We start from the raw sequence: 27,083 nt of genomic DNA on the forward strand, positions 1-27,083 counted from the left end.
GGCCCAGACCTTCTCTGAGCCCAGAATCTCTAATGTACCAGCTGTGGAGTAATTCAGTGCTGAGTTATGTGGGGTAGATGGGGTTGCTGGGGGATAGCATACCTCCCAACTGTCCAGTTTTTCACGGGACAGTCCAGATTTTGACAGCTCAACCACAGTCCCGGATTGTTACTGAACTGTCCTGACTTTAGGGCAAATTCACTAAAGGGCGAATGTTCGACAGAGAACGATCCTCCACACTTCGTCAGGCACCAATTTGTAACCACTAAGCTAATTCACTGAAATGCGAAGATGTGTCTCAGCAGCTGAACGCTGGTGAAGTTTCCCTAACGTAAATTCGTCAGTGTGAGCATTTCATAGGAAACCTTTACTAGTGCTCATTTCTGCCTAGTAAAACTTTGTTAGTACGCTTGTTGGTGCAAATGCTTGAAGTGGCCACTATGTATTACCAATGTCCAAGGAAGCATAATAAAGACAAAAGAGATTGTCTAATGCCCTAGACATGAGCCCACCCTAAAACCCTAAAACAAATGTGATATGCCCCTGGTTGTGAAAAAAATGTTAACACAAAAATCTTTAATAGTGAGGTGTTTTGAAGGCAATCCTAATATTAAAAAACGCCAGCCAATTTTACATAAGCAAAGAAGCAATTGTAACAATTTAAGATAAGCATGTCTCTTGGGGAAACTGCGACTTGCAGCTTAAAGGGCAATTCATAAGCAAAACTGTAATAACACATAAAAACCACAGAAATGTGTTCAAATTTTCATAACCTGCAAAATGAACATTGCAATTAGGGGGTGTGGTCACATAAATGGGTGTGGTCCAAATTGCTGCAGCATCGAGGCAGCAGCATCGATGTCACACCCCTTCCACTCCGCCCCTTTCAACTTTTAAAGTTAACAGAGGTGGTAACTGGCTTTTCACCTATCTCATGGCAGGAGCGGCCCTGGGGATAGTGAAGCAGGGATGGGGGATGGGGAAGGGGGTATCCTTGGGCACCCCAGCTGTAAGCCTGGCAATGTACAATGTTATGGAATATATGCCAAAATCATACTCTCTGCAAATATAAATCGAGGTATGTCAAAAAGAAGTGCTGAAATAAACCAGACATAATGATTATAACCCCATGTTATTTGGTGTGTAATATAGCCCATAATCTTAAAGCCATGCAATGATTTTAACATAAAGAGAGAGATGTCAACTTTGAAAAAAGCTACAATGGGACCCATTGCTTTTTACATAGCATTTTACAGCAGGTTTTATGCCAATAGTTCTGTAATGGAGTCACAGTTTTTTTAATTACTGTCCTTCAATAGATTTGGCAAACTCCATTAAACTGCATGGAGAGAATCTGGCACAAGTTTAGTAAACTCATATTCATCTTATGCAATTATACTAGATTTGTGCCAGTTTATATGCTAATGTTTTACACTCACTTTTATAATTTATCTGTGTTTCAAAAGACAAAGTGCAATTCTTAAAACTGTATTTTTCTATGATCTTTACACAGTTCTATAAATATGGTTCCATGGGAAACAACTCTTCTAACGTGAGACTTTGATACTTACATTAAAAAAGCCACAGCAGAGAACCCTGCCATTGTTGGTCTTGTGGTCCTAGCCTAGGGGGCACAATGATTTAATAAAATTGATGCAAGAGTAAAACATTCTTATGAATAAAATGAGCTTCCAGGGCATTAAGGCCATTTAAATTGGCAACCGCTTTTCTTAATATTTGACAAAAATATTATTCTCTGGTGCTCATATGCATTGCCATTTTACTTCAATGAAAAAAATTGTATGTTGTCTAAAGGGAATACTTTAGGATATAGATTTCTTCCTATACATCAAAGCTAAATAATTCAAGTACCAATAATAGATTCTACCATTGTCTACAGACCCCTGTGCAGTACTATATTTATCTGTACAAGAGTGCTCCAGGCACTGAGGGCAAATAACAAAAGCTGCAGGTAGTTCAGACCCATAACATGTTCACATGAGAATGTCGCCCACACCAATGATCCATGTTCAGTAAATATATTGCATCACGTACTTAATATTATTATTGTGGTTGTTATATTTTGGGAGGCCAAGTGGTTACCATTTCATTGTAACTGCAAATTGTAAAATTACCATCAGCCATTGTCCATTTATGTTCACCTTCTGCAGGAGATGAAATCTTCATCTTTCTTTAAAATACTGAAGGCATTCCTTTCATCTGCAAAATACTTTTCTTATCTAGGAACCACAAGTGGTACAGAGAGATACAAGAAAACATGTTTAAAGACAAGTAGTAGGCTCATATTCAGTCATGAATGAAAATGAATTAAAAAAAGTAGTTATCCTATGGTGGAGTAACCATCACTGACTTCACTGTTTGCTGATGCTCCATCACAGGATGGTTGATCACATCTGGTAGCACAGCAAGATACCAGTACAACACCACCTTCTAGCTGCCTGGCAGAATGTGAGCAGTTGCGGGCATGTGACGCCAGCTGAGAATCATCATACAATATAGACTGCAGTTAGACATTAGTCTCTAGTTCACTGATTTCTATTGTGCAGTGGTCTTTGTCTGTGCATCTCTCAGAGGTCTTTGGGAAGGCTGACTCTGGATTTTCCTGCATCTGTTGGAATTCCTGTGGAGAAGGGGAAAACTGTGGGGCGCTACGGCTCTTCACACAACCATTTCGTTGGTATGCCATGATCTGATGGAGACTAATGGGCTTGGTCTCACAAATCAGAGGAACCTGCTGCATGTAAAAAACAGAAAGTATGCATTAAAGAAGTGGCAGTTAGCATGTACATATGTGCATTTTTAGAAATATGCAACAAACTACTGAACATTATGTTGCTATAATGACCTGCATTTAAACTCTGCAATTTTAAATTACATCAATGCTTCCAACTACAGGAACATTTCCAGTGGTGTAGTTACAGAGGAAGCAGACCCGTGGCAATGGGGGGCCTGGGTCTACTTCCTCTGTTGGCGGTGTCCCATAATATATTTCTTGTCATGGGTGACCCATGATTTTGTCATGAGGGACCCAAAAGAATAATTTTGCAGGGGAACCTGGGACCCCAAAGTTTTGCCACTGAACACTTCCAGATAATCTCCCTTGTGTTTGAGGACTATTCCATTAAAATGGAATGTGTTTGAGGACTAATCATTAAGAATTTAATATTAAAATTTCCTCTATGATATCCTCTAAACATCTATCCCTAAAAACAACAGGAACATTTGCAAAATGCAAAATACATTAAAGCCAATGAGCATTTTTTCACTGCAAATTTTTTTAATACAAAACAAATTGGGCATTTTTTGTGACAAAATTTTGCCATGCCTTCACAAAAATATTCACCAATAGGGAAATGTGGAATTCTGCAGGGAAATCATGCCTGCCAAACTATTCTAGTCATAATTTCTGTTTATTAATTTAAAAAAACAATTATGAGGCAATAACACACCCTTCAGAATAGAGACACATTTTCATTTAAATTCAGTAGAACATAGCCAACAAGAATATGGGGGAAAACGGTTTTGGATAATGCTTAAGCATCCCTTGAGAAGAAAATAAATGGGAGCTAAACACAGTTTATGCCCAATGTCTTTTATAATCTGAAATAATTCACTGGTCTGTATATTAATAGAGACATAAAACACAACAAATCTTGATTTGTCTCTAAGGAGAATGTCCTGGAGTGAAAAGGTTAACTACAAAATATATTAATTTCCATCACAGTCATTGAAAGCCAGAGAATTTTCAGATTTCTGTTTTAACTTACAAGTTGAAAGAGTGGTAAAATTAGACCAGAGGCACCATGAACTGAGTAACAGATGGGACTCAGACACTGAGCCAGGGAAGGAAACAGAAGGTCCTTAAGAAGGAAGCAGTGTGGGAGCATTTAATAAAACCAGAACCAATAGATAATGAAGAAAAAATCTTTTTTGTCATAGGTATATTGGGATACTTCAGCAAAAACATTTTTGTCTATGATTTGTATAGTGGCAATATAAGTACAGAATGCCTGAAGATATGCCCTCATAGCAACAAAAAGTGTCATGCTTAAGAGAACCCTGGTGCATTAATAAATAATAACATCTATGTGCAAACATTTTGCATGCTGAGAAATTAGGTACAAGTATGGGGTCCGTTATCTAGAAACCCACTATCCAGAAAGCTCCAAATTACAGGAAGGCCATCTCCATACTCTCCATTTTAATCAAATGATGCAAATATTTTAAGATGATTTCCTTTTTCTGTGTAGTAATAAAACTACACCTTGTACTTGATCCCAACTAGTATAGAATTAATCCTTACTGCATGGAAATCAATACTTTTGAGTTTAATTAATGTATCAATTATTTTTTAGTAGACTTGAGGTCAGCGTCGGACTGAAGGGCACACTGGGGCTGCAAAACCCCCCGGGCCCCCAGCCCTGGCCACAACCCCCTCTGGCAGCCCCCCCCCCTGCATGCCTAACTTCTATTCTGTGCAGACACGCGGAGGTCCAAGGAGAGAGGTCAGAAGCCACACCAGTTGCTTTGCACAGGGAGCGGGTCTGGGCCAACCCTACTTGTGGTATGGAGATCCAGATTACAGAAAGACCCAAGCATTCTGAATAATAGACAAAACATCATAATTTCCAGATAATATTACTCTACAGGGGTGAAGCATATTGTTGTTTTAGCATGCCAAACTTAGCTGCTTGGTATGCTCATGGTACAGCAAGATGGGATGGGTGCGTATGTATTCCTGGTGCAAGTTGAATGAAACGACATCAAAAGTACATCATTATAGTACATTGTAAATTTGGTTTCAGCCCATTATGTTACTCACCTCATCATTCTGCTTTGCAAAGTCCTTCCTGCAAATATGGGCCATAATCCCAGCAGCTAGTGCATCTCCCAACACATTAATCATGGTACGGAATCTGTCCCTGAAAACAACACAGCATTTAGCACTTTTAGAAAATGGGCAGCTGAAGGATGAAAAACTGGAAGGTATCTTTCAAAACAATCACATGCTGACAGTTTTGGTGTGCTAGATGGATGTAGTTCAAAAATAAACTCGGCACATATTATTGTCCTTCCCAAAAAAAATGTTTTATTGCAGCATAAAATACACACAATTTGGATGATCACGTCAGTTGACAGCACCATCATAATATGGACTTTTACATTGAACTCTATACCTAACCATGTGGGCTCACTGTAATACACGGATTGTTTTCTATGTTTGGCATCTGGGATGGTTGAGGGGGAGGAGGACACATAATTGTCTGAGTTAATGTGATGTAACTTCCTGTTTTTCCCCTTTAATGTTCACATGCTCTATACTATGTACAACTGACAAAGAGCCACTGGGCTCGAAACATGTTGTGCTAACAAATAAATCACTTTGAGCAATTTATCTGCCTACAGGCCATTCCTTCTTTCTCCTAGTTAGTATTTCAAATTAATTTTACTTAAGGCGTAGCTATGTATAAGGCATTGGCTATAATAAATTACAGCACCACATTTCCAGGGTACTAGTAGAACCTGTTTGCTGTTTGCCCTTCCCAAAAATACGCTTGTGTGTCAAATGCACAAATGCTCAGGATTTGTAAAGTCGTATAGTACTGTTGGTTACACACAGCACATAGCCTGCCTGTCAGTTCATACAAAGTTCCAAGTGGGAAATCTTTAGCCAGGCATCTAGAGTGACCCTTTTTATATATACAGTATGCAACAGAGGCTGAAAACCTTTCTCCCTTCCAGGATACAGAGAAGAAAAGATGGGACTGAAGTCTAATCCCTGTATGTGACTAATGTTATTCTATTATTGATATTTTGGAGCCATCCAACAAAGTTAAACATTTTTACAATGATTATTATACTGGACTAATGGTGATTGATAGCGACATAAGTTCTTAGACCTTTGTTTTAGACTTAGTGTTTTAAGGTCTCTGTTACTATGAACCAGGAAACAATGAGGCTTGTGCTTCTAAAATAACATTAGAGCCAATTCTAGGAGCTTTTGCCAGTCCCTGTGATTAACTGTTACACTTGTGCAGGTTAAAAGAGTAAAACAGCAATGACTCTGATATCCCTCATTATAATTCTGGACACACAAACCCTACAAGCTTACTGTAAATCGATTCCCAATGCCTCACTAATATAACTGCACAAGTCTAGTAAACGATTTTTCAACCACATGACTGATTTCAAGCAGGTAATAGTAAATGCTACCTTCCAATTGGCTGCTATGGGTTATTAGAACAAGTGCAAATGTTGCAACCTTTATTACATTACTCCAAAAAGTGCATGAAACTAAAACCAACAAACTCACAGAGCCCAATCCACTGCAATAATAAGAGTGATGTCATCAGTAGGAAGGCCAACAGAGGTCAACACAATCACCATGGTTACCAGGCCAGCCTGGGGTATCCCAGCAGCTCCGATACTGGCTGCTGTCGCTGTTATACTGGGAAAAGAAACAAGTATGTGATATTGGACCTACAATATAAATTGAACTATATATGACTGAAATTGAATCTAGTACAAAGTTGATCCAGGGATTGGTCTGAATGCCCACTCAGGACTTTTTTCCTCTCTGAGGCAAACTGGAGAGTATTCACATGTTTTTTTTTTGCCTTCATCTGTCATCTGAATCAACTAGCAGTTAGGCAGATTTCACTAGGCAAATAGGTTGAGTCTTACTTACTATGCATGTTAACCCTTTAAGTGCCACAGAACGTAGAATCTACGTTCTGTGGATCAAAGGACCAAAGTGCCACAGATCGTAGATTCTACGTTCTGCAGCACTTCCGGGTTTGCGAGCGGAGGAGCGGCTGTTAGAGCCGCTCGCTCCGCTCCTTCACGATCCCCTGCCCCTAGACAACGAGCAGAGCAGGGGATCGTGTGGCCCCTGGGGCGCGATCGCCCAGGGGCCCCAAAGCAGCAGCAGGGACGCGTTTCCTATGCGTCCTGCTGCTGCCTGCGCCGCACTTCCGCCCAGCTCCGCCCCCACATGGCTGATGATCGTTGGAGCTGGAGATCTGCTGCGTGGGACCCTTTCTGATCGATCTGCAGCATCTACCCCAGGTAAGTGTAACATTTACACACACAAAAACACACAAACACACCAACACACACTTATTACAGTAATATACACTTACATTCACACTTACACACACTCACACATAGATTTTTGGGGATTGGGGGGGTCACACACACTCACAGCACCCATGTACACTTGCACACGCGCACATGCGCAAATAACATGCAATTTACCCGTTGTGCACACGCATATGTACATATATGGCTTTGTGGCTTTTTTTTTTTTTTTCTTATCGCATCGTCTCTTTTTGGGCTAAAAAAATGTTTTATTGCCGTTCCGAATAGCGTATTCGCTAACCGTACTGTGCAATAGCTTTTGTATGTTATTTTGGTGGTTATATTGCAATTTTGGGTATTTTGGTGCATTTTTAGCCATTTTATTGAATTTTTAGCCATTTTATTGCATTTTCAGCTCTGCATTTGTGTTGTTCACTTGTTTCTGCCCGTATAATCGATTTGGCCCAGCTAAAATATTCAAACGGTAATTCTGGTGGCCGATTACACTAGTGTGAAAAAAAAAAGCATTGATTTTTGTGGTTTTATTAGTTTTGGTGATTTATTTGCATTTCACACTGTTCTGTGTTATTTTGTTTTGCCTATGTAAATTTTATCTACTATATATCCATTTGGGGGTCTCTGTGCGCCACATAGTTTGGTATATCTATGCATATTGGGCATCAAAGTGTTCAGTAGACCCCTGTCATTCATATTTAGGATGTTTTATGCTGATACGTTACGAAATGTGGGGCACATAATGGGGTAAAATTCAAGCTTTGTGACGATTTTCAGAAATTTGATAAAAACCGTTATGTTCAGCATTGCTTTGCAGTTTGGCAGTTTGCTGTAGAAACACTTATTTACCCATTTTGGATTCGTCAGAATGTGTACTTTCTGAAAATATATGGTTTTCTGGGGTCTCTGTACTGTTAGGGGGGTCTAATGTCGCATAATACACACACCAGGTGCTTATATTGCAGCAGCCAGCGCGTCAGCTGTGAAAATGTCTATACATATTGTCATTTGGGGGTCTCTGTGCGCAACATAGTTTGGTATATCTATGCATATTGGGCATCAAAGTGTTCAGTAGACCCCTGGCGCTCATATTTAGGATGTTTTATGCTGATAAGCTACGAAATGTGGGCATATAATGGGGTAGAATTCAAGCTTTGTGACGATTTTCAGAAATTTGATAAAAACCGTTATGTTCAGCATTGCTTTGCAGTTTGGCAGTTTGCAGTAGAAACACTTATTTACCCATATTGGATTCGTCAAAATGTGTACTTTCTGAAAATATATGGTTTTCTGGGGTCTCTGTGCTGTTAGGTGGTCTAATGTCGCATAATACACACACTGGGTGGTTATATTGCAGCAGCCAGCGCGTCAGCCGTGAAAATGTCTATACATATTGTCATTTGGGGGTCTCTGTGCGCCACATAGTTTGGTTATATCTATGCATATTGGGCATCAAAGTGTTCAGTAGACCCCATGCGCTCATATTTAGGATGTTTTATGCTGATAAGTTACGAAATGTGGGGCATATAATGGGGTAAAATTCAAGCTTTGTGACGATGTTCAGAAATTTGATAAAAAACCGTTACGTTCAGCATTGCTTTGCAGTTTGACAGTTTGCAGTAGGAACACATATTTACCCATATTGGATTCGTCAAAATGTTGTACTTTCTGAAAATATATGGTTTTCTGGGGTCTCTGTACTGTTAGGGGGTCTAATGTCGCATATTACACACACCAGGTGCTTGTATTGCAGCAGCCAGTGCGCATCAGCCGTGAAAATGTATACACTATTGTCATTTGGGGGTCTCTGTGCGCCACATAGTTTGGTATATCTATGCATATTGGGCATCAAAGTGTTTAGTAGACCCCTGGCGTTCATATTCAGGATGTTTTATGCTGATAAGTTACGAAATGTGGGGCATATAATGGGGTAAAATTCAAGCTTTTGTGACGATTTTCAGAAATTTGATAAAAACCGTTACGTTCAGCATTGCTTTGCAGTTTGACAGTATGCAGTAGGAACACATATTTACCCATATTGGATTCGTCAGAATGTGTACTTTCCGAAAATATATGGTTTTCTGGGGTCTCTGTACTGTTAGGGGGGTCTAATGTCGCATATTAGACACACCGGGTGCTTATATTGCAGCAGCCAGCGCGCGTCAGCCGTGAAAATGTATACACTATTGTCATTTGGGGTCTCTGTGCGCCACATAGTTTGGTATATCTATGCATATTGGGCATCAAAGTGTTCAGTAGACCCCTGGCGTTCATATTCAGGATGTTTTATGCTGATAAGTTACGAAATGTGGGGCATATAATGGGGTAAATTCAAGCTTTGTGACGATTTTCAGAAATTTGATAAAAACCGTTATGTTCAGCATTGCTTTGCAGTTTGGCAGTTTGCAGTAGAAACACTTATTTACCCATATTGGATTCGTCAGAATGTGTACTTTCTGAAAATATATGGTTTTCTGGGGTCTCTGTACTGTTAGGTGGTCTAATGTCGCATAATACACACACACCGGGTGGTTATATTGCTGCAGCCAGCGTGTCAGCCGTGAAAATGTCTATACATATTGTCATTTGTGGGTCTCTGTGCGCCACATAGTTTGGTATATCTATGCATTTTGGGCATCAAAGTGTTCAGTAGACCCCTGGCGCTCATATTTAGGATGTTTTATGCTGATAAGTTACGAAATGTGGGGCATATAATGGGATAAATTTCAAGCTTTGTGACGATTTTCAGAAATTTGATAAAAACTGTTACGTTCAGCATTGCTTTGCAGTTTGACAGTTTGCAGTAGGAACACATATTTACCCATTTTGGATTCGTCAGAATGTGTACTTTCTGAAAATATATGGTTTTCTGGGGTCTCTGTACTGTTAGGGGGTCTAATGTCGCATATTACACACACCGGGTGCTTATATTGCAGCAGCCAGCGTGCGTCAGCCGTGAAAATGTATATACACTATTGTCATTTGGGGGTCTCTGTGCGCCACATAGTTTGGTATATCTATGCATATTGGGCATCAAAGTGTTCAGTAGACCCCTGGCGTTCATATTCAGGATGTTTTATGCTGATAAGTTACGAAATGTGGGGCATATAATGGGGTAAAATTCAAGCTTTGTGACGATTTTCAGAAATTTGATAAAAACCGTTACGTTCAGCATTGCTTTGCAGTTTGACAGTTTGCAGTAGGAACACATATTTACCCATATTGGATTCATCAGAATGTGTACTTTCTGAAAATATATGGTTTTCTGGGGTCTCTGTACTGTTAGGTGGTCTAATGTCGCATAATACACACACCGGGTGGTTATATTGCAGCAGCCAGCGCGTCAGCCGTGAAAATGTCTATACATATTGTCATTTGGGGGTCTCTGTGCCCCACATAGTTTGGTATATCTATGCACATTGGGCATCAAACTGTTTAGTAGACCCCTATGTTTATATTTAGGATGCTTTATGCTGGTAATGATACATGGACAATACGATGCTGGAAAGTTGAAGCTTTGAGGCAATTTTCAAAATATTTTACCAAAACCGCCAAATTTGGCAAAGCCTTGCGACTCAGTAGTTTGGGGCAGAAAGGCATGGGTACCCATTTTAGATTCTGTATAATGTGTACTTTCCAAAAATATATGGGTTTGGGGGGTAAACATATATTTCTGTGTTTTTACCCCACAAAAATGCAGTCAATGTGTTGATTTTTCATTAGCTGAAGTTACCCACAGGACTATTTGTATGCGCTAACTTCATTTTGGGGCCTCTAACTGCCATATACTTTGGTAAACCTATGCACAGTGGGCACCAAACTGTTTGGAAGACCCCTGGCAATCATATTTAGGGTGTTTTTTTTTGGTGCGTAACGATACGTGGGTGATATGGTGCTGAGAAGTTGAAGCTTTGAGGCAATTTTCAGATATTTCACCAAAACCGACAATTGTGGGAAAGCCTTGCGACTCAGTAGTTTGGAGCAGAAAGGCATGGGTACCCATTTTAGATTCGGTAGAATGTGTACTTTCCAAAAATATATGGGTTTGGGGGGTAAACATATATTTCTGTGTTTTTACCCCACAAAAATGCAGTCAATGTGTTGATTTTTCATTAGCTGAAGTTACCCACAGGACTATTTGTATGCGCTAACTTCATTTTGGGGCCTCTAACTGCCATATACTTTGGTAAACCTATGCACAGTGGGCACCAAACTGTTTGGAGGACCCCTGGCAATCATATTTAGGGTGTTTTTTTTTGGTGCGTAACGATACATGGGTGATATGGTGCTGAGAAGTTGAAGCTTTGAGGCAATTTTCAGATATTTCACCAAAACCGACAATTGTGGGAAAGCCTTGCGACTCAGTAGTTTGGAGCAGAAAGGCATGGGTACCCATTTTAGATTCGGGTTAGAATGTGTACTTTCCAAAAATATATGGGTTTGGGGGGTAAACATATATTTCTGTGTTTTTACCCCACAAAAATGCAGTCAATGTGTTTGATTTTTCATTAGCTGAAGTTACCCACAGGACTATTTGTATGCGCTAACTTCATTTTGGGGCCTCTAACTGCCATATACTTTGGTAAACCTATGCACAGTGGGCACCAAACTGTTTGGAGGACCCCTGGCAATCATATTTAGGGTGTTTTTTTTTGGTGCGTAACGATACATGGGTGATATGGTGCTGAGAAGTTGAAGCTTTGAGGCAATTTTCAGATATTTCACCAAAACCGACAATTGTGGGAAAGCCTTGCGACTCAGTAGTTTGGAGCAGAAAGGCATGGGTACCCATTTTAGATTCGGTAGAATGTGTACTTTCCAAAAATATATGGGTTTGGGGGTAAACATATATTTCTGTGTTTTTACCCCACAAAAATGCAGTCAATGTGTTGATTTTTCATTAGCTGAAGTTACCCACAGGACTATTTGTATGCGCTAACTTCATTTGGGGCCTCTAACTGCCATATACTTTGGTAAACCTATGCACAGTGGGCACCAAACTGTTTGGCGGACCCCTGGCAATCATATTTAGGGTGTTTTTTTTGGTGCGTAACGATACATGGGTGATATGGTGCTGAGAAGTTGAAGCTTTGAGGAAATTTTCAGATATTTCACCAAAACCGACAATTGTGGGAAAGGCCTTGCGACTCAGTAGTTTGGAGCAGAAAGGCATGGGTACCCATTTTAGATTCGGTAGAATGTGTACTTTCCAAAAATATATGGGTTTGGGGGGTAAACATATATTTCTGTGTTTTTACCCCACAAAAATGCAGTCAATGTGTTGATTTTTCATTAGATGAAGTTACCCACAGGACTATTTGTATGCGCTAACTTCATTTTGAGGCCTCTAACTGCCAGATACTTTGGTAAACCTATGAACAATGGCCACCAAACTGTTTGGAGGAACCCTGGCAATCATATTTAGGGTGTTTTTTCTTGGTGCGTAACGATACATGGGTGATATGGTGCTGAGAAGTTGAAGCTTTGAGGCAATTTTCAGATATTTCACCAAAACCGACAATTGTGGGAAAGCCTTGCGACTCAGTAGTTTGGAACAGAAAGGCATGGGTACCCATTTTAGATTCTGTAGAATGTGAACTTTCCAAAAATATATGGGTTTTGGGGGTAAACATATATTTCTGTGTTTTTACCCCACAAAAATGCAGTCAATGTGTTGATTTTTCATTAGCTGAAGTTACCCACGGGACTGTTTGTATGCGCTAACTTCATTTTGGGGCCTCTAAATGCCAGATACTTTGGTAAACTTATGAACAATGGCCACCAAAATGTTCAGAGGAACCCTGGCAATCATATTTAGGGTGCTTTTTCTAGTACGTAATGATACATGGGTGATATGGTGCTGAGAAGTTGAAGCTTTGAGGCAATTTTCAGATATTTCACCAAAACCGACAATTGTGGGAAGGCCTTGCGACTCAGTAGTTTGGAGCAGAAAGGCATGGGTACCCATTTTAGATTCTGTAGAATGTGTACTTTCCAAAAATATATGGTTTTGGGGGGTAAACATATATTTCTGTGTTTTTACCCCACAAAAATGCAGTCAATGTGTTGATTTCTCATTAGATGAAGTTACTCACGGGACTGTTTGTATGCGCTAACTTCATTTTGGGGCCTCTAAATGCCAGATACTTTGGTAAACTTATGAACAATGGCCACCAAAATGTTCAGAGGAACACTGGCAATCATATTTAGGGTGCTTTTCTTAGTACGTAATGATACATGGGTGATATGGTGCTGGGAAGTTGAAGTTTTGAGGCAATTTTCAGATATTTCACCAAAACCGACAATTTTGGGAAAGCCTTGCGACTCAGTAGTTTGGAGCAGAAAGGCATGGGTACCCATTTTAGATTCTGTAGAATGTGTTCTTTCCAAAAATATATGGGTTTGGGGGGTAAACATATATTTCTGTGTTTTTACCCCACAAAAAATGCAGTCAATGTGTTGATTTCTCAGTAGCTGAAGTAAAGTCCTGAACAATTTGGATGCGCTAACTTCATATTTGTGTCTCTAAATGCCAGATACTTTGGTAAACCTATGCATAATGGATATCAAACTGTTCAGTGGACCCCTGGCAATCATATTTCAGGTGCTTTTTCTTGGTACGTAATATAGTTTGGGATATGCGGAGCAGCAAAATAAAACCTTTGAAATGATTTTTCAAAATTTTGAATTTTATTTTGAAAAACCGCTATGTTCAGACAAGCTTTTCTGTTTGGTAGTTGGGAGTAGAGAGACATAGTTACCCATTTTGTAATCGGCAGAATGTGTACTTTTCAAAAATGTATGGTTTTCTGGGGTAAACCTATGGTTTCAGGATTTTTTGCCTTGGAATCTAAAGCATGCCGTTTTCTGCCTTAGTGCTTTCAAAATTCAGTAATATACTGCCGGGAGTTTTTGCTGTACAGAAATCCTAAATCTCCCTAAAACTATACATATCTGGTATTGGCACGTTCGAGAGACATAAGGCTTTCCAAATCAGTTGGATTTTCATCTGTAAAATGAAATATTTTTCTGGTATAAATTGATATACAAATGAAAAATGGTAATTTTCATTTTTTTTTGTTATTTAGCACTATAAATTTTTTGCACAGGTGGAAATACATGAAAACTCAGGCAGATTTAGAAAGCTCAGTTTCTACCGAAAAAAACAATGTATAGTTTTCCTAGGTAAACTATAGGTTTCCCCTCAGAAAATGCCCCTAAAGTGAGAGAGCACAAAATGCTTAAAAACGGCTGGCATTTCGCGTAACCAAAATGTGAAATTCTGCTGGCACTTAAAGGGTTAATATGTATGTAATGTTTACATATTGGCATCCCCTGGGCCTGTGCCTAGGGTGGCAGCTTTTGAGGGGTGGCCTACAAATGCCTATATTAAGAAATGGTACAAAAGTATTCCAGCTGATGTCAGACACTTGTAGCTAAATCCTGTGGTGGAGGTCCCTTTAACTTTTGCACTCGTACAGTACGCAAAAGGGTCTATTCATTATGATGTGTAAAAATTGAGTGAAGCATTACCAGTGATGTTGCTCAGGGCAACCTATCAGAAATTAGCTATCAACAGATAAAAACAAAAGCAAAGATATGATTGGTTGCTATGCAACATCACCAGTAACGTTTCCCTCCAACTGTACTATGAATGTACCAATGACAAAGGGGGGGGGGTCAAGACCAGTCCATAAACAGACTGCTCTGGTGAGCACAATTAAAGCATTAAAAGGTCTGAATGGCAACATATTCTTATGTCTAAATGTCCAAATCCGAAACTGTTGCCCTAAGCAAGAACAATAACAGTGGAATCTACTAACAAAAGTAAAGCTTGCTTAGGTTCTGCTAACCCAAATCAAACAATCAGATGTTTGCTTTGAAATTTGAGTTTGCTTTGAGTCCGGCAACTCATTGGGTGCTGTGGGTACAAACAGGCCAAATTAAGAACTTGCTTTTACAATAGGCCCCATAACTTTCATTTTAGAAAACATTTTAGTAAGCAGTAAGTAAGCTAAATAGAAATAAGGATGTTTGACTATTACCTGATGGTGATAATCTGCCCAAAGTCCAGCTCATAGTTGTTCACCTGGGCAATAAAAATGGCAGCCACAGCTTCATACAAGGCAGTTCCATCCATATTGATAGTGGCTCCCACAGGAAGCACAAACCTGGCAATCCGCCTATCTATGTGATTATTCTCTAGCAAACATTTGAAGGTAATAGGCAGAGTAGCAGAGCTGGTAACACAAATCACATTTATAGCAGCTTTTAATTATGGCACAGCATGATACAGTAATAAAAACCACAGCTAGGGAAGAGACAAAAAGTGTATAAGGTGTGAAGATTAGAAAAAGGGGGCATTTTACACAGATAAGATAAGGAGGATAGAAAACTGCAGCGGAAAGGGAGGGGGAAAAAGTAAAAACATGAATCATAGGCGTCTATAATTGTGGAGACAAATGTTGGGAATTTTATTAGAAGAGGTATGGAATAGAAACTGATCACTGAAACTGATTTATACTGATATTATCCTCTATTTCTATCATTCCCATCAATCTCTGCCCCAGTGGAGTATTACAAAAGCTTGTAAGAAGAATTATTTTATATTTACATTATCAAATGTACCAGCTGAATTTATTTGTTTTGTAGTAACATAGTTTACCAATAAAAAGATCTCTGTTCTTAGTATCTTCCCATTTAATTAATACAAATATAAGTATTTAGTATGTTATTGCCATTTGCTAGTATCATCCCTTTAATTAATACAAATAATAAGTATTTAGTAGGCTATTGCCATTTTTCCCAATGCCCTTCTGTCTTTCAAGAACCACACAGAGGGTGTGTAGATGCAAATAAATGTCTGACATCACTAAGCAGATGAGAGTAGCCAAAAGTGATCACTCAGGGTAAAGACTAAGCAAAATACCAAACAGTCTCATAGAGGTATATTTATTGATATATATTAATTTAAAAATATGAATCTTATCTCATTTATTAAAAAATCCAAACCTAAAAATTGAATGAATAAAATCGTGGGGAAAAACTTGAATACCTTAAATTTGTGATTTACTCATTATTTTAGTGAATTTACAACAAATAAATAGTTTACATTTTGACTAAGCTCCCATTGACTTCTACATGACCTTGCAAGCATTTCATGTCCAATTGTTTCATGTATTCTTCTCTTAATAAATATCGAAAATTTGTGTTTTAAAACCATTATTCAAATTATTCATGAGTTTTCGTGCAAAAAATTTGGAATCACAGAAAAAAATATGAACGTTGATATATAACCCCCATAGTCTGCACAAAAATATAAATCTAGCATAGCGTACAAGGCAGTTCTACATACTGTTCTGTAATATATATTATTGTTAATATATATTATTAACATAAAGTCACGAATAAAACCCAATTTGAAGCTATTTGACACAATTAGTACTTCAAAACATGGACAAAAGGAAATGTATATTCTCCAGTGTGATTGTTACAAGGAAAAATAATTCTTGTACTCACAAATACTGATAATATAGCATTTTTATGTCCTGATATAAACACAGAAAAAGCTGGGGGGAAATGCAAACTGGTTAGCTAGTTTCCAGCTTTTTAAAGACTATACGGCTCATTTACATCTAAAAGTACGTTGAGCAAAGTACAATTTTTGCACAAACTCTATGTTTTTTCCCCACGATGCAGTATTCTTTTCCAAGAATTGTGGAAGCAAGGTGGCAATGTTGCTAATGCAATTTTGTTGTACCTGGTGCAAAAATAACACAACTGCACATACATTTTGTCTCAAATAAGACACAATTGAGTAGAAGCCAATATGGAGTCATTGACCGTGTTTGGAGTGTGAGTGAAGAGCCCGATTCTTTAGGTGCAAATGTACTGCGTCTATTGATGCTGGTTACAAAGAGAACCCTGGAGCTAACACCTGGTTAACACATGGCAGAAGGAACAGAAGGCAGGAAGGCTGAGTAGCACCAGATACCACAATATGGAAGTCCAAGGAGCATATTTTGATGTAAGTAGCTCTCATGAAAGAGGTTGTATGCTCAACCCACTGCAGGGAAATGAACAGGAGCACAATTGCACTTGCAGATGTAAACAAGCCCTGTATTAGCAAATGTCTTCAGTTTAATACTATACCTGGAGGATGTGGCCAGTGCTATGAGCAGAGCCTGAAGCACCCCTCTGATAAACACTATTGGATTCTTCTTTGTAATAAAAAGGTACATGATAGGAAGAATGAAGAGTCCATGAACCACTAGCCCACAAAGAACAGTAATAGCATAAAATCCAAGTTTCTTTCCAATGGCAGTTGGGTCATCCATCTCTATGATCTTCCCTGCTATAAGGAATACAATGCCAAAGGGAAAGTACCTGTAAAACAAGAAATTAAGTTTCTTTACAAATACAGTGCAAGATTGAAGTTGATGAAATATTTGTCGCAAATTCAATAGCTATGTTTTTCTTCTGTGTTAATAGATTAAGGGGTTTATTTATCAATGTTCGAATTTACCTCAATAGTTTCTGCTACAAACTCCGATCAAATCCGCTCGGGTTTTTTACACTTATTTATTATAAAAGTGTCCTGAAAATGTGCTTTGCGGTAAAAAATCAGATTTTCTAGATTTTTTCATCCGATTTTCACGAATTTCATGATTTTTTTCAGAATTTTCACCCGAAAACTTCGGGGTATTGCACGAAACCCATCGCACATTAAAATATGTATATATATGACACCTTAACAGGTCTGACATGCTGGATTTTTGCATTCGGAGTTTAGTAAATAACTCCCTATGTGTTTACATTCTTGAAGTGCAAAATATAATTAGAACAAAGATAAAATTTCAGCAGGACTGGCTTTATTGAAGCAGAATGGCACTTTCACAGCCACACATTTGGAACACAGGAATAGTGCCAGAGAGCCACACAGGGCAAACAAAGGGAGTCCAGGTATACCCAGGTGGACTGCATACCTTGCCTTCCAAAACCGTTAGGATACCCCCACCACTGATTTGAAACACAGCTAGGGACAGTAGTAGATCTTTAGGGGGCTACAAAAAAGGGGTCATTTTAAAAGAAAATATTACGTGAGTAAAGCCCCGTGTAGTATTTATTATTGTTTACAATTATGAAGGCAATTATCCTATTCATTTCTCCTATATGTCTCCTTTAAATATATTTAGTGATCCACCTTTCCAATTTTGCATATATCTCCATGGTTATTTCCCTATCTCCTCTTATGCACTTGTCATGCAAATCTCTGGAAGCAGTTTGATTAAACTTGTCCCACCCCAAAAGTGACAGTGTATTAGAGGAAGTAGAACTTACCAAACTGCAACAGCAACAATCTTCATGACAGACTCATTTAAGCATTGGCAGAAGCTCACAAGAGGAACTCCGCTGGTTCCCATTCGTCCGAGCATTATACCTTGACAACACAGACATGCATACAGTTGTACTGTTAATATTGGAGTTATGGTTGCAAATATAATATACTAATAGAGTTGTCTGAAAGCAGGTTTTACAAATTTTGTAGGAAAATAATAGCAACAACTATATGATAAAATGTTTATGTAAATACAAAACAAACAAGATAAAGAAACTGCTAATAGTTGCCCAAGAGCTAGTTTAACAAAGAAGAACCTTAAAACAGCTAGAATATTTGTTGTTTAACAATAAACGCCTATTTCACTGACCCTACTTTCCAGACAATTAAAACTAAAAGTAAATTACACAATTTTTCCATACCCATGGTGGCAGAGAAAATTACTATTCCCAGGACATTCATGCCTTCACTAGTTCCAGGCTCTGACTTGTAGACAACATCTGGAGATGGGGTGATATCTAGTGCAAAGTTCTGGATGTGTGAGCCATTCTCATCCTGAATCCCATAGATAACAATTCTATGTGTGAAACTTTCAGAAGGAAATGCCCTGACAGGCTTCAACACTGGGATATTCTTGGTGCGGTACTACAAAAAAACAGAAAAGCCTTTTTTAAGGATAAATGTAACCTTTACACAAAGAAACTTTAACTTTAAGCTTTAACCCAACAATATCTTTTTGTAACTTTTTTTTATTTTTTTGGTAGTAAAGCAAATGCTCAGCAAAGCCTGCAACATTATTTTATTTGTACATTATTGTCATTAGTGTTAGGTACAAACAACAAGTCAATAACAAACAAACCCAACTATATTTAGGGAGGGAAAATTATGAAATAGAAGATATTTTTTCAGTTTATCTAATTTTTAATTATCTTGTTTAGAAGTCATGCTCTGTAATACTGCCCTTAAAGGGTTACATATTGAACATATTTGTTGCAATGACAATGCAAAGCAGCGTGACAGGGGCAGGCAGGAGTGTAAGATGGCTCATTAGCAAATGAATTAATGGAACTATTTATATAAACTACAGTAGTATAGTTATTACAGGGTATCATTAGCTGTTTCTTTTGGGATCTATTTATTGAATTATATGGGCTCCTTCTCCTTCATTAGTGACTAGTTATTGGGTCCCACAGCAAGATCATTCCGCCCTAAACAAATATTTCCCATATACTGTAGCTGCCTATAAAAGTTTTATTTGGCCCTCAGCAGTTGCAGGGTCTGTTTCCTCTATAGTTAGACCCATGGTTTTCTGTAAAATGATTTGGATATTTATACCATAGTAGCTGAAAAAAAACCATCTATCAAGTTCAAAGTCATGATCATTCTTCACGGTATGTACTGCCTCAAAGGAGATCCCTTTGTTTGAAATTAGTTGTATACTATTGTTTTCTGCTACATTAAACAGTACTATAGCAACTATTAGCTAGATACACTATATACACATTTTCTTCCTTTAATATAATAATCCCCATTTCCCATTTTTTCAGGGGACCAGAAAAAATAGTGTAAAATCTGGAAAAATCGAAAATCAGGGAAATGTGTCAAATCAACATATTCTTCAAGTACTCAAAGGATATGAGCACTGGAATATGTTTTACTTTAAAATACAATATGTGATGTGTTAATGACACGGGTTAACCATTGCAGCATCCATGTTAAATTATGGGAGGGGCATATGCAAGCCTTGCTGACAGTCACATGTAAAACCTAAATGCAGACCACAAAAGACCTCAAAAACACAGTGTAAAACTGAAAATGAAGGTATGTAAAATTGAGGTTTCACTTTAAAGGGTATATTGTTCACATAAAAGGAAACCACTGCATATATTATTGACTCACAGTCCAGAAAAATAAAAAATGTTGCCATGCGCACAAACCATCTATTCCTTAGTTTAGAGATAGTTCTAATCTGACAGTTGTAAATCCTTATAACATCAATGAATTACATTTTAACATTACACAGTGTCAAACAGGATCAGAAGGCTGTTTTTTTGTGCTCTTCAGATTGTATTGCCTCACAAATCCTTGGCAGTGCAGTACACCACACACTATACGGATTATTCACATTTAATTCTGCTATAAAGCCAACAGATAAACTTGTCATTTTTCAGCAGGTACTATATTTCTTTTAAAATACCGTATATGCTTTTTAATAGGAGTGACAGAGATAGGAGAAATTACAAAGGCCACTAGTAATACAAATGAAGACAGAACACTTGGGGATTCCAATGATAAAATGAATTACCGTAAGTCTTTTACAAAGTTGCATAGAATTAGAGGTGGCCAATGGCATGATCATGTTGGGAGACACCTGGCCCTACAATGCACTAATACAAACCAATCTTTAATTTTTTTCTTACATATATCAAATAACTGACCTGCTTGAACGTGGCTTCCACAAGGTTTGATGGGAACATATTCCTAGGGAAAAGAAAAATATGAGTTTCAGTATGTTGCAGTCTTTTAAACCAATCTGTAGAAAACAACACTGGGAAATGCTAATTATTTTCTAGAAAATAAATCAATCCGTTAAGAAATCTGAGCCAGTGTTTTCGGCAATGATCTGAGTTGTGCTTTATAGTTGTATGTAAGGGGTCTGTACAGAGGCTGGTTCATTGTGATCACATCAGTGAGCAGTGGGCTTTCATGATGGGCTTTCATGATGGTCTGTCCCAGTAGCTATTATTAGATATGTTGCACTATCTGTCTATTTTAATGTATATCTGCACAAATTTCTAGGCTAGGTGCTGGCATGCAATTCATAATTTTGTACACAACATATGTAGCTCTATCAGGTCATTTATATGTCAGTGCAAGACCTGAAACAACTGCCTCAATCACACACATCTTGTTGGAGCAACAGAGAGTAAAACAGAAATGCAGATATGATACTGTTTTATTACATCCCTCCCATTCATTAGTCAGCAATTCATTTTCTAGCAGATGTCAGTATGTTCTCTAAAATCTCAAATGTAAAAGCATTCATTTTGCTCAGAGAGAGAGAGAGAGAAGGGTCTTAGGTAAATGCTCAGTAAGGTTAAAATACATCTCAAGCTATCAGCAGATTGCCTATGGGATATAAATCTAGTTTTATCTGCATGGATAAGCCTTGGGAGGAAGTGTTTATCCCAGTTATCTAAAATACTAGCAAGTAATTTAATGCCAACATTTAATAAAGATATAGGCCATCAGTGCTTTACAGTTAAATAGTCTTTGCCAATTTATGGGAGTAGAGTTATGGAAGCCTGATTCATCTGAAGTAGTACTGAGCAGCCTTGCATTGCATGATTAAAAAAGAAAATGTAGAGGATGAGTCAAATATCTAGAATTTTTTAAAAATAGATTTTTGAGAGACCATCTGGATCTGGGGATTTGTCTTATTCAATACTGTTTATGGTCTACTTTATTTCTTGCATTGTTGGGTAACAACCTGGCCAAGGACAAGGGATCAGGATATATAATTGTGGATAGGCTTGATTTGATGAAGTATAAATTAATGGCATACATAAAAACTGTTTTGCTATCTTAAATTTGGAAAATTCTAAAATTTTAAAAACTTGCATTGAAAGCATGCTATAAATTTGTCCTAGACAGCTCCCATTGACTTCTACATGAACTTTTAGAAGTTTTACATTTGAACTTTAGTGCACAAAATGTTGATTCTAATTAGAATGTTGATAAATCATCCCCTTAAGGTGGCCACACAAAGGTCAATAAAAGTGGTCAACTCTGTCCTTCTGAACCAAGTTGGCAGCTTGTTGGCCCGTGACGGCCCTGCCCAACTGAAATCTGGCTGAAAATCAGGCAGATATTAATTTGGCAGGCTTGATTTGCCCCTTGAGCGAGGACCACATTGGTCCCCTGATGTAGTAATCTCCCTGACAGCTTGCAGTGGTAGCAATTATGATCCAATTAATGGCTGGAGGGCCAAATGATCGGATCAACCTAAGGTGGGTAATAGTTAGGTTTATGTCTAGCTCTAGGTCTGCTATAGAAGATCATTATTTTACCTGAAGATCATTTTCTTTCTTTAAAAATCACAATTATTCTACCACTAACATTTTAGCTATTTTGTGAGGCTTGAACATTTTTGTTTTTTTTTGTGTGTTTTTTTTTTTTTTGCTTTAGGCTGTTCGAAATTAATCAATTTTTTGTGTACATCCGACTGTTTAATATAGCTCAGATAGGACAAAAAGATGATTGGGAGATCATTCACACAATACTTGTATTTGGTGTATTGGATTAGTGAAATCTCCAAGTTGTAATGAAAATATTTTGCTGATAGAGGACACAGGAATGTGTTACAAATATAGTGAAGCTAGATAGATATAGAATTAATGGCAGTTTTGTAGTTATTTTTGAAAACAGAATTTCATTCCATAAAACAAAATGAGGAAAAGTGCCCTCCATGATATAGTCAGTCTCAGAAGAAAAAAATGTTGCATTAATTCTTGGTGCTTGCCAATTGTTCTAGAAAGATTTTATATACATCACTGACCTCTGTTTTATTTATGTATAGTTTAGTAACAAATTGGAACAATTTGAGACAAAACCCTATGGATTATTTACAAAAACCCCAAATGCAAGTGGAGCACTAAGGGCCCCAAGATCACACAGTCAGTGCTCACTCAATAAGCATGCGGGTCTGGCACAGGTGCAGAGTGTAGTGAAAGACAGGCCTGTCCTTAACTGTCTGGCAGGTGGTCAGTACAGCATTCTTTGCACCCAGCTCTACTGGCACTTGCTAAGCTACTATACAATTAATTAATTATTTAAATAATTAATTAAACAAACAAACATTTTTATTGACTATTAAAGGAACAGTAACACCAAAAAATGAAAGTGTTTAAAAGTAATGAAAATATCATGTAGTGTTGCCCTGCACTGGTAAAACTGATCTGTTTGCTTCAGAAACACTACTATAGTTCATATAAACAAGCTGCTGTGTAGCCATGGCGGAAATTGAAAAACAGCTATATGGCACAGGTTAACTAATGGATAATAGATAACACCATTAGACAGACAGATCTTATCTGCTACCTGCTGTGTAATCTGAGTTTTTTCTTCTTTGAATGGCTGCGCCCATTGCTACACAGCAGTATATATAAACAATAGTAGTGTTTCTTAAGCAAACACAGCAGTTTTACCAGTGCAGGGCAACGCTGCATTATATTTTAATTACTTTTATTTTTTGACGTTACTGTTCCTTTAAGTTATTTGTTAATGTAATGGCTATTGAATGCATTATTGGCCTGTTCCTTTTTGAATTCCTGGTTCTAACTCTTGAAACAATGTAGCAGAAGTCTGCTCTCCTCCAGCCAAAATTATTTTTCTCACAATGCCTTGCATGCATCTGGAAAGACCACATATTTTATTTTTATTTTAATGAAAACATAAAGGAGAGTTATATTTTTTCTTATTTCTGGCTTAAGATCTGATTTACATTAAATTCGGGTTCTTAAACATCTATGTGATTAAGAACACTGAGCCAGAAAGTGGACTATACAGTACAACATTTTAGAGAGACGGGAATTCTAGATAGCTTTGGATATCATTTTTAGTAAATGACTGTCTATTCTGTATGTAGTAAAGCTTGCCAAGTGTCCCCTTGTGCCATTATCTATTTCCCTATTCCTGACCTCTGTATTTACCATAACCCTCATTGAGCCCACATCTAAATCCTTTATGCATCTGTGCTCAAACAAGACTTGCTGCTTATAACTGTCACTTCAAGTTTTGTGTGATCTCTTTAGAAAGTAAACAAATCCCCATGACTGTACATGTGACTTGCCATGGCTCCTTCCCATGTCAACGGATAAACAGTTTAACCAGGCTAAAAGTACTACAGGATACCTAATAATTCAACTAAGGGGTAATGCTTTAGTTTCACCTGCACACAGGTACTGCTGCCAGGGTGAAAAACCCTTGCTTTAAATTTATTAATGCGGCATGCAACGTTTTGGGGACCACCCCTTTATCAAGCATGATAAAGGGGTTGTCCCCGAAACGTTGCATGCCGCATTAATAAATTTAAAGCAAGGGTTTTTCACCCTGCCAGCAGTACCTGTGTTCCAGTGAATCTTTTCTTCGTACAGTTGTGGGGCCACCGAAACCCTTTTACTGAGCACCAGGGATACTTTATTTTCAAGAGGGCCTGGGTGTGCGTCGGCAACTTGGACTTTTTCCATAATGCTATAGTTTAAATGATGAGAAGTCAACTTATAGTTTAACTATTTCTATAACTGCCATCAGCCATTCATTATTCCAATTACGTATTATATAAATGTTTGTAAAACTCCTTTATATCAATTATAAAGCTATATGCCTTCAGAATTGCTGTTTATAGATACTGGTGTGGAAAGAAATTTAGCAATCTAGCTCCATAAACTGGATTCCACCGGGTAGTTCTAAAATGAAAAAATAAAAAAATTCACTAAGCTGCATATCTTCTGAAACACTTTGTTTTGGGTACTTCCTACATTTGTCACTTAGGTGGAACAATATAGGCACTAAGTAGCAATATTATTTTAGAATTTGCTAATGTACTGCAGTTTCACCATGTTTCTAATGGAAGATTGGATGTAGATAGGTAGTCAGTTGGGGAATTACAGTGATAGTCCCAAAACAGAAGGCAGCAGATTGCAGGGCAGTAAATTGTATATGCAGTTCCTACAAAACTGCTTTATGGTACCATGGTTCCAGTTCCTGCATCCTTCTGAATTAGGTACCAACCCTTGTTTAGCTTTACAAAAGACAGAAGTAGAAATGGGTTTATCTGTTTATCAGCTAGTATAAACCAAATAAACCAAAGTTTAAACCAATAAATGAATTACTGGTCCTGATAAGTGCTACCTAGCCAGTATAAATTATTCTTGAAGCAAGGTGGATCTTATAATAATGTAACAGCACAATTCCTGGTGGAGCCACATGAGGCTTAGTTTTGTTAATAATCTTGATAAGATTTTCATAACATGCACTGCCTCTACTTGAGCCTTTTCTTCAACACTGGCAAATTTGCATTTGGCAGTAAACCTTGGCAACCGATTGGTTGCTATGGGTTACTACCCAAATGCACAGTGTTGATAAATGAGTGCCCACTTGCAATCTTATTAAAATCATCTGCAACAGTCATTCAATCAAGGGTCTATATAAACCTGCCTTTTCCTTTATGCTTGGTCATAAAGATGTTTATCAGTGAACTAGTCAGTTCCTGCCCTTTGCTTTTATTCTGTGTATTCCTGGGACTGAAGTTAAATTACTTTCCTGATTCTGCATCTGCCTGTTGTCTGCTTCTTTGCCAAAACCTCTAGCCTGTTACTGGACCTTGGCTTTTGTCTGCCAACTCTTCTGTCCTCTGGCCAATTACTGGATTGTGACGATTGTCTGTAATTCACCCTCACCATTGGTCAAAGTCAAAGTAAACTCTGCACAGTTTTAATAGTGCCATGTTACCCAGCATATACACTGCAGCCTGCCTATCTGCAACCATCTTCTCTTCACAGGATTGACAAGCCATGCAAATGCATATCTGTTATAGTAAGTTAAATCAACTGTACTTGCTGTATTTCTTTTTCTCTTGAAGACATTTTGCTAGTCATCTGACTGGCTATCTCAATTTAGAATGGCCTGTACAAAAATTTTCTGTGGGTTAATACCCTGGAAATTTGCTCCAATTAGCAATTTGCTCCAATTGCTTGCTTCAGAAGCCTCATGCACTCAAGGACATGACTGTTCTCAAAGGCCATATTTAGACCAGTGCCATGTTACCAAGCATATGAGCTACAGTGTTAGATAACTCCGTTATGGCAGAAGGGCTAATATATTTTTAGATTGTTATTGCAGGACTAGCGTCTTTGAGAAAAATAGGGAATGAAAGCACAAGGTGCCAGCTTTCAACCCTGCCACGGTCTCAATGGTTCCTCGCATCATATTCGACCCTTGATAAATATGCCCCCTAGAATGTCTCAGACTTTGTAACTAGGTTACCCTTGTGTTAATATCCTTAGTCAGCAGAGTAAAGTGCATCTGGTATTTCGTAGCAGCAATAATTAGCAGCATTTAGGTCAGTTTCAAATTGCTGTAGAAAAAGAACTGGTCACATGATCACTGTACAGATTAATTGTTATTAGGTTTTGAGTAGGATTAAAGCATTTTGTGTTCTATCTCAATGACCTGCATCGAAATTATACTGGCGCATTTTGAGGATAATCCAATGCATTGTTATAATGTCTGTCTGTTGTCTCTCCAGTTAGTAGTCTTGGAAATATGTGATGGAGAGAGAGAGAGACGTGACTTCTAGAAAACCAAGGTAAGGTAATGATGAGGGGGTTAACCTTCTCAAATATAAAAAAAAACAAGTAATAAGAAAACTGGTAAAGTACTTATTTCTCATGTTCCATTACTTATGGCAATAAGTAAATATTGCTGATCTGAGTGCAATTTGAGTTAAATCAAAACCATTTCTTAGAGGGGAAAACAATATGGTAGTTAATTGTCCCTTATATGACATCTGTAATTAATTGTTTCCATTTATTGAGCATTGCAGTATATCTTTATGCCCACCCAAGTG

General features: G+C 38.0%; 1 protein-coding gene across 1 annotated transcript in view; it reads right to left on the reverse strand.

Moving 5' to 3' along the window:
* Positions 1 to 740: 740 nt before the first annotated feature.
* Positions 741 to 27,083, reverse strand: part of slc1a7.L (solute carrier family 1 (glutamate transporter), member 7 L homeolog) — a 41,837-nt gene continuing 15,494 nt past the window's right edge. Inside the window, exons 4-11 of the mRNA XM_018258445.2 lie at positions 20,893 to 20,935; positions 18,877 to 19,099; positions 18,457 to 18,556; positions 17,269 to 17,502; positions 15,162 to 15,356; positions 6,335 to 6,469; positions 4,844 to 4,943; positions 741 to 2,755 (exon numbers count right to left, since the gene is read on the reverse strand). Coding sequence (XP_018113934.1) covers positions 2,528 to 2,755; positions 4,844 to 4,943; positions 6,335 to 6,469; positions 15,162 to 15,356; positions 17,269 to 17,502; positions 18,457 to 18,556; positions 18,877 to 19,099; positions 20,893 to 20,935 — 1,258 coding nt within the window. The 3' untranslated portion in view covers positions 741 to 2,527. The remainder of the gene's footprint in view (positions 2,756 to 4,843; positions 4,944 to 6,334; positions 6,470 to 15,161; positions 15,357 to 17,268; positions 17,503 to 18,456; positions 18,557 to 18,876; positions 19,100 to 20,892; positions 20,936 to 27,083) is intronic.

This window comes from Xenopus laevis, chromosome 4L (assembly GCF_017654675.1).
Source record: "Xenopus laevis strain J_2021 chromosome 4L, Xenopus_laevis_v10.1, whole genome shotgun sequence".
Taxonomy (NCBI): Eukaryota; Metazoa; Chordata; class Amphibia; order Anura; family Pipidae; genus Xenopus; species Xenopus laevis.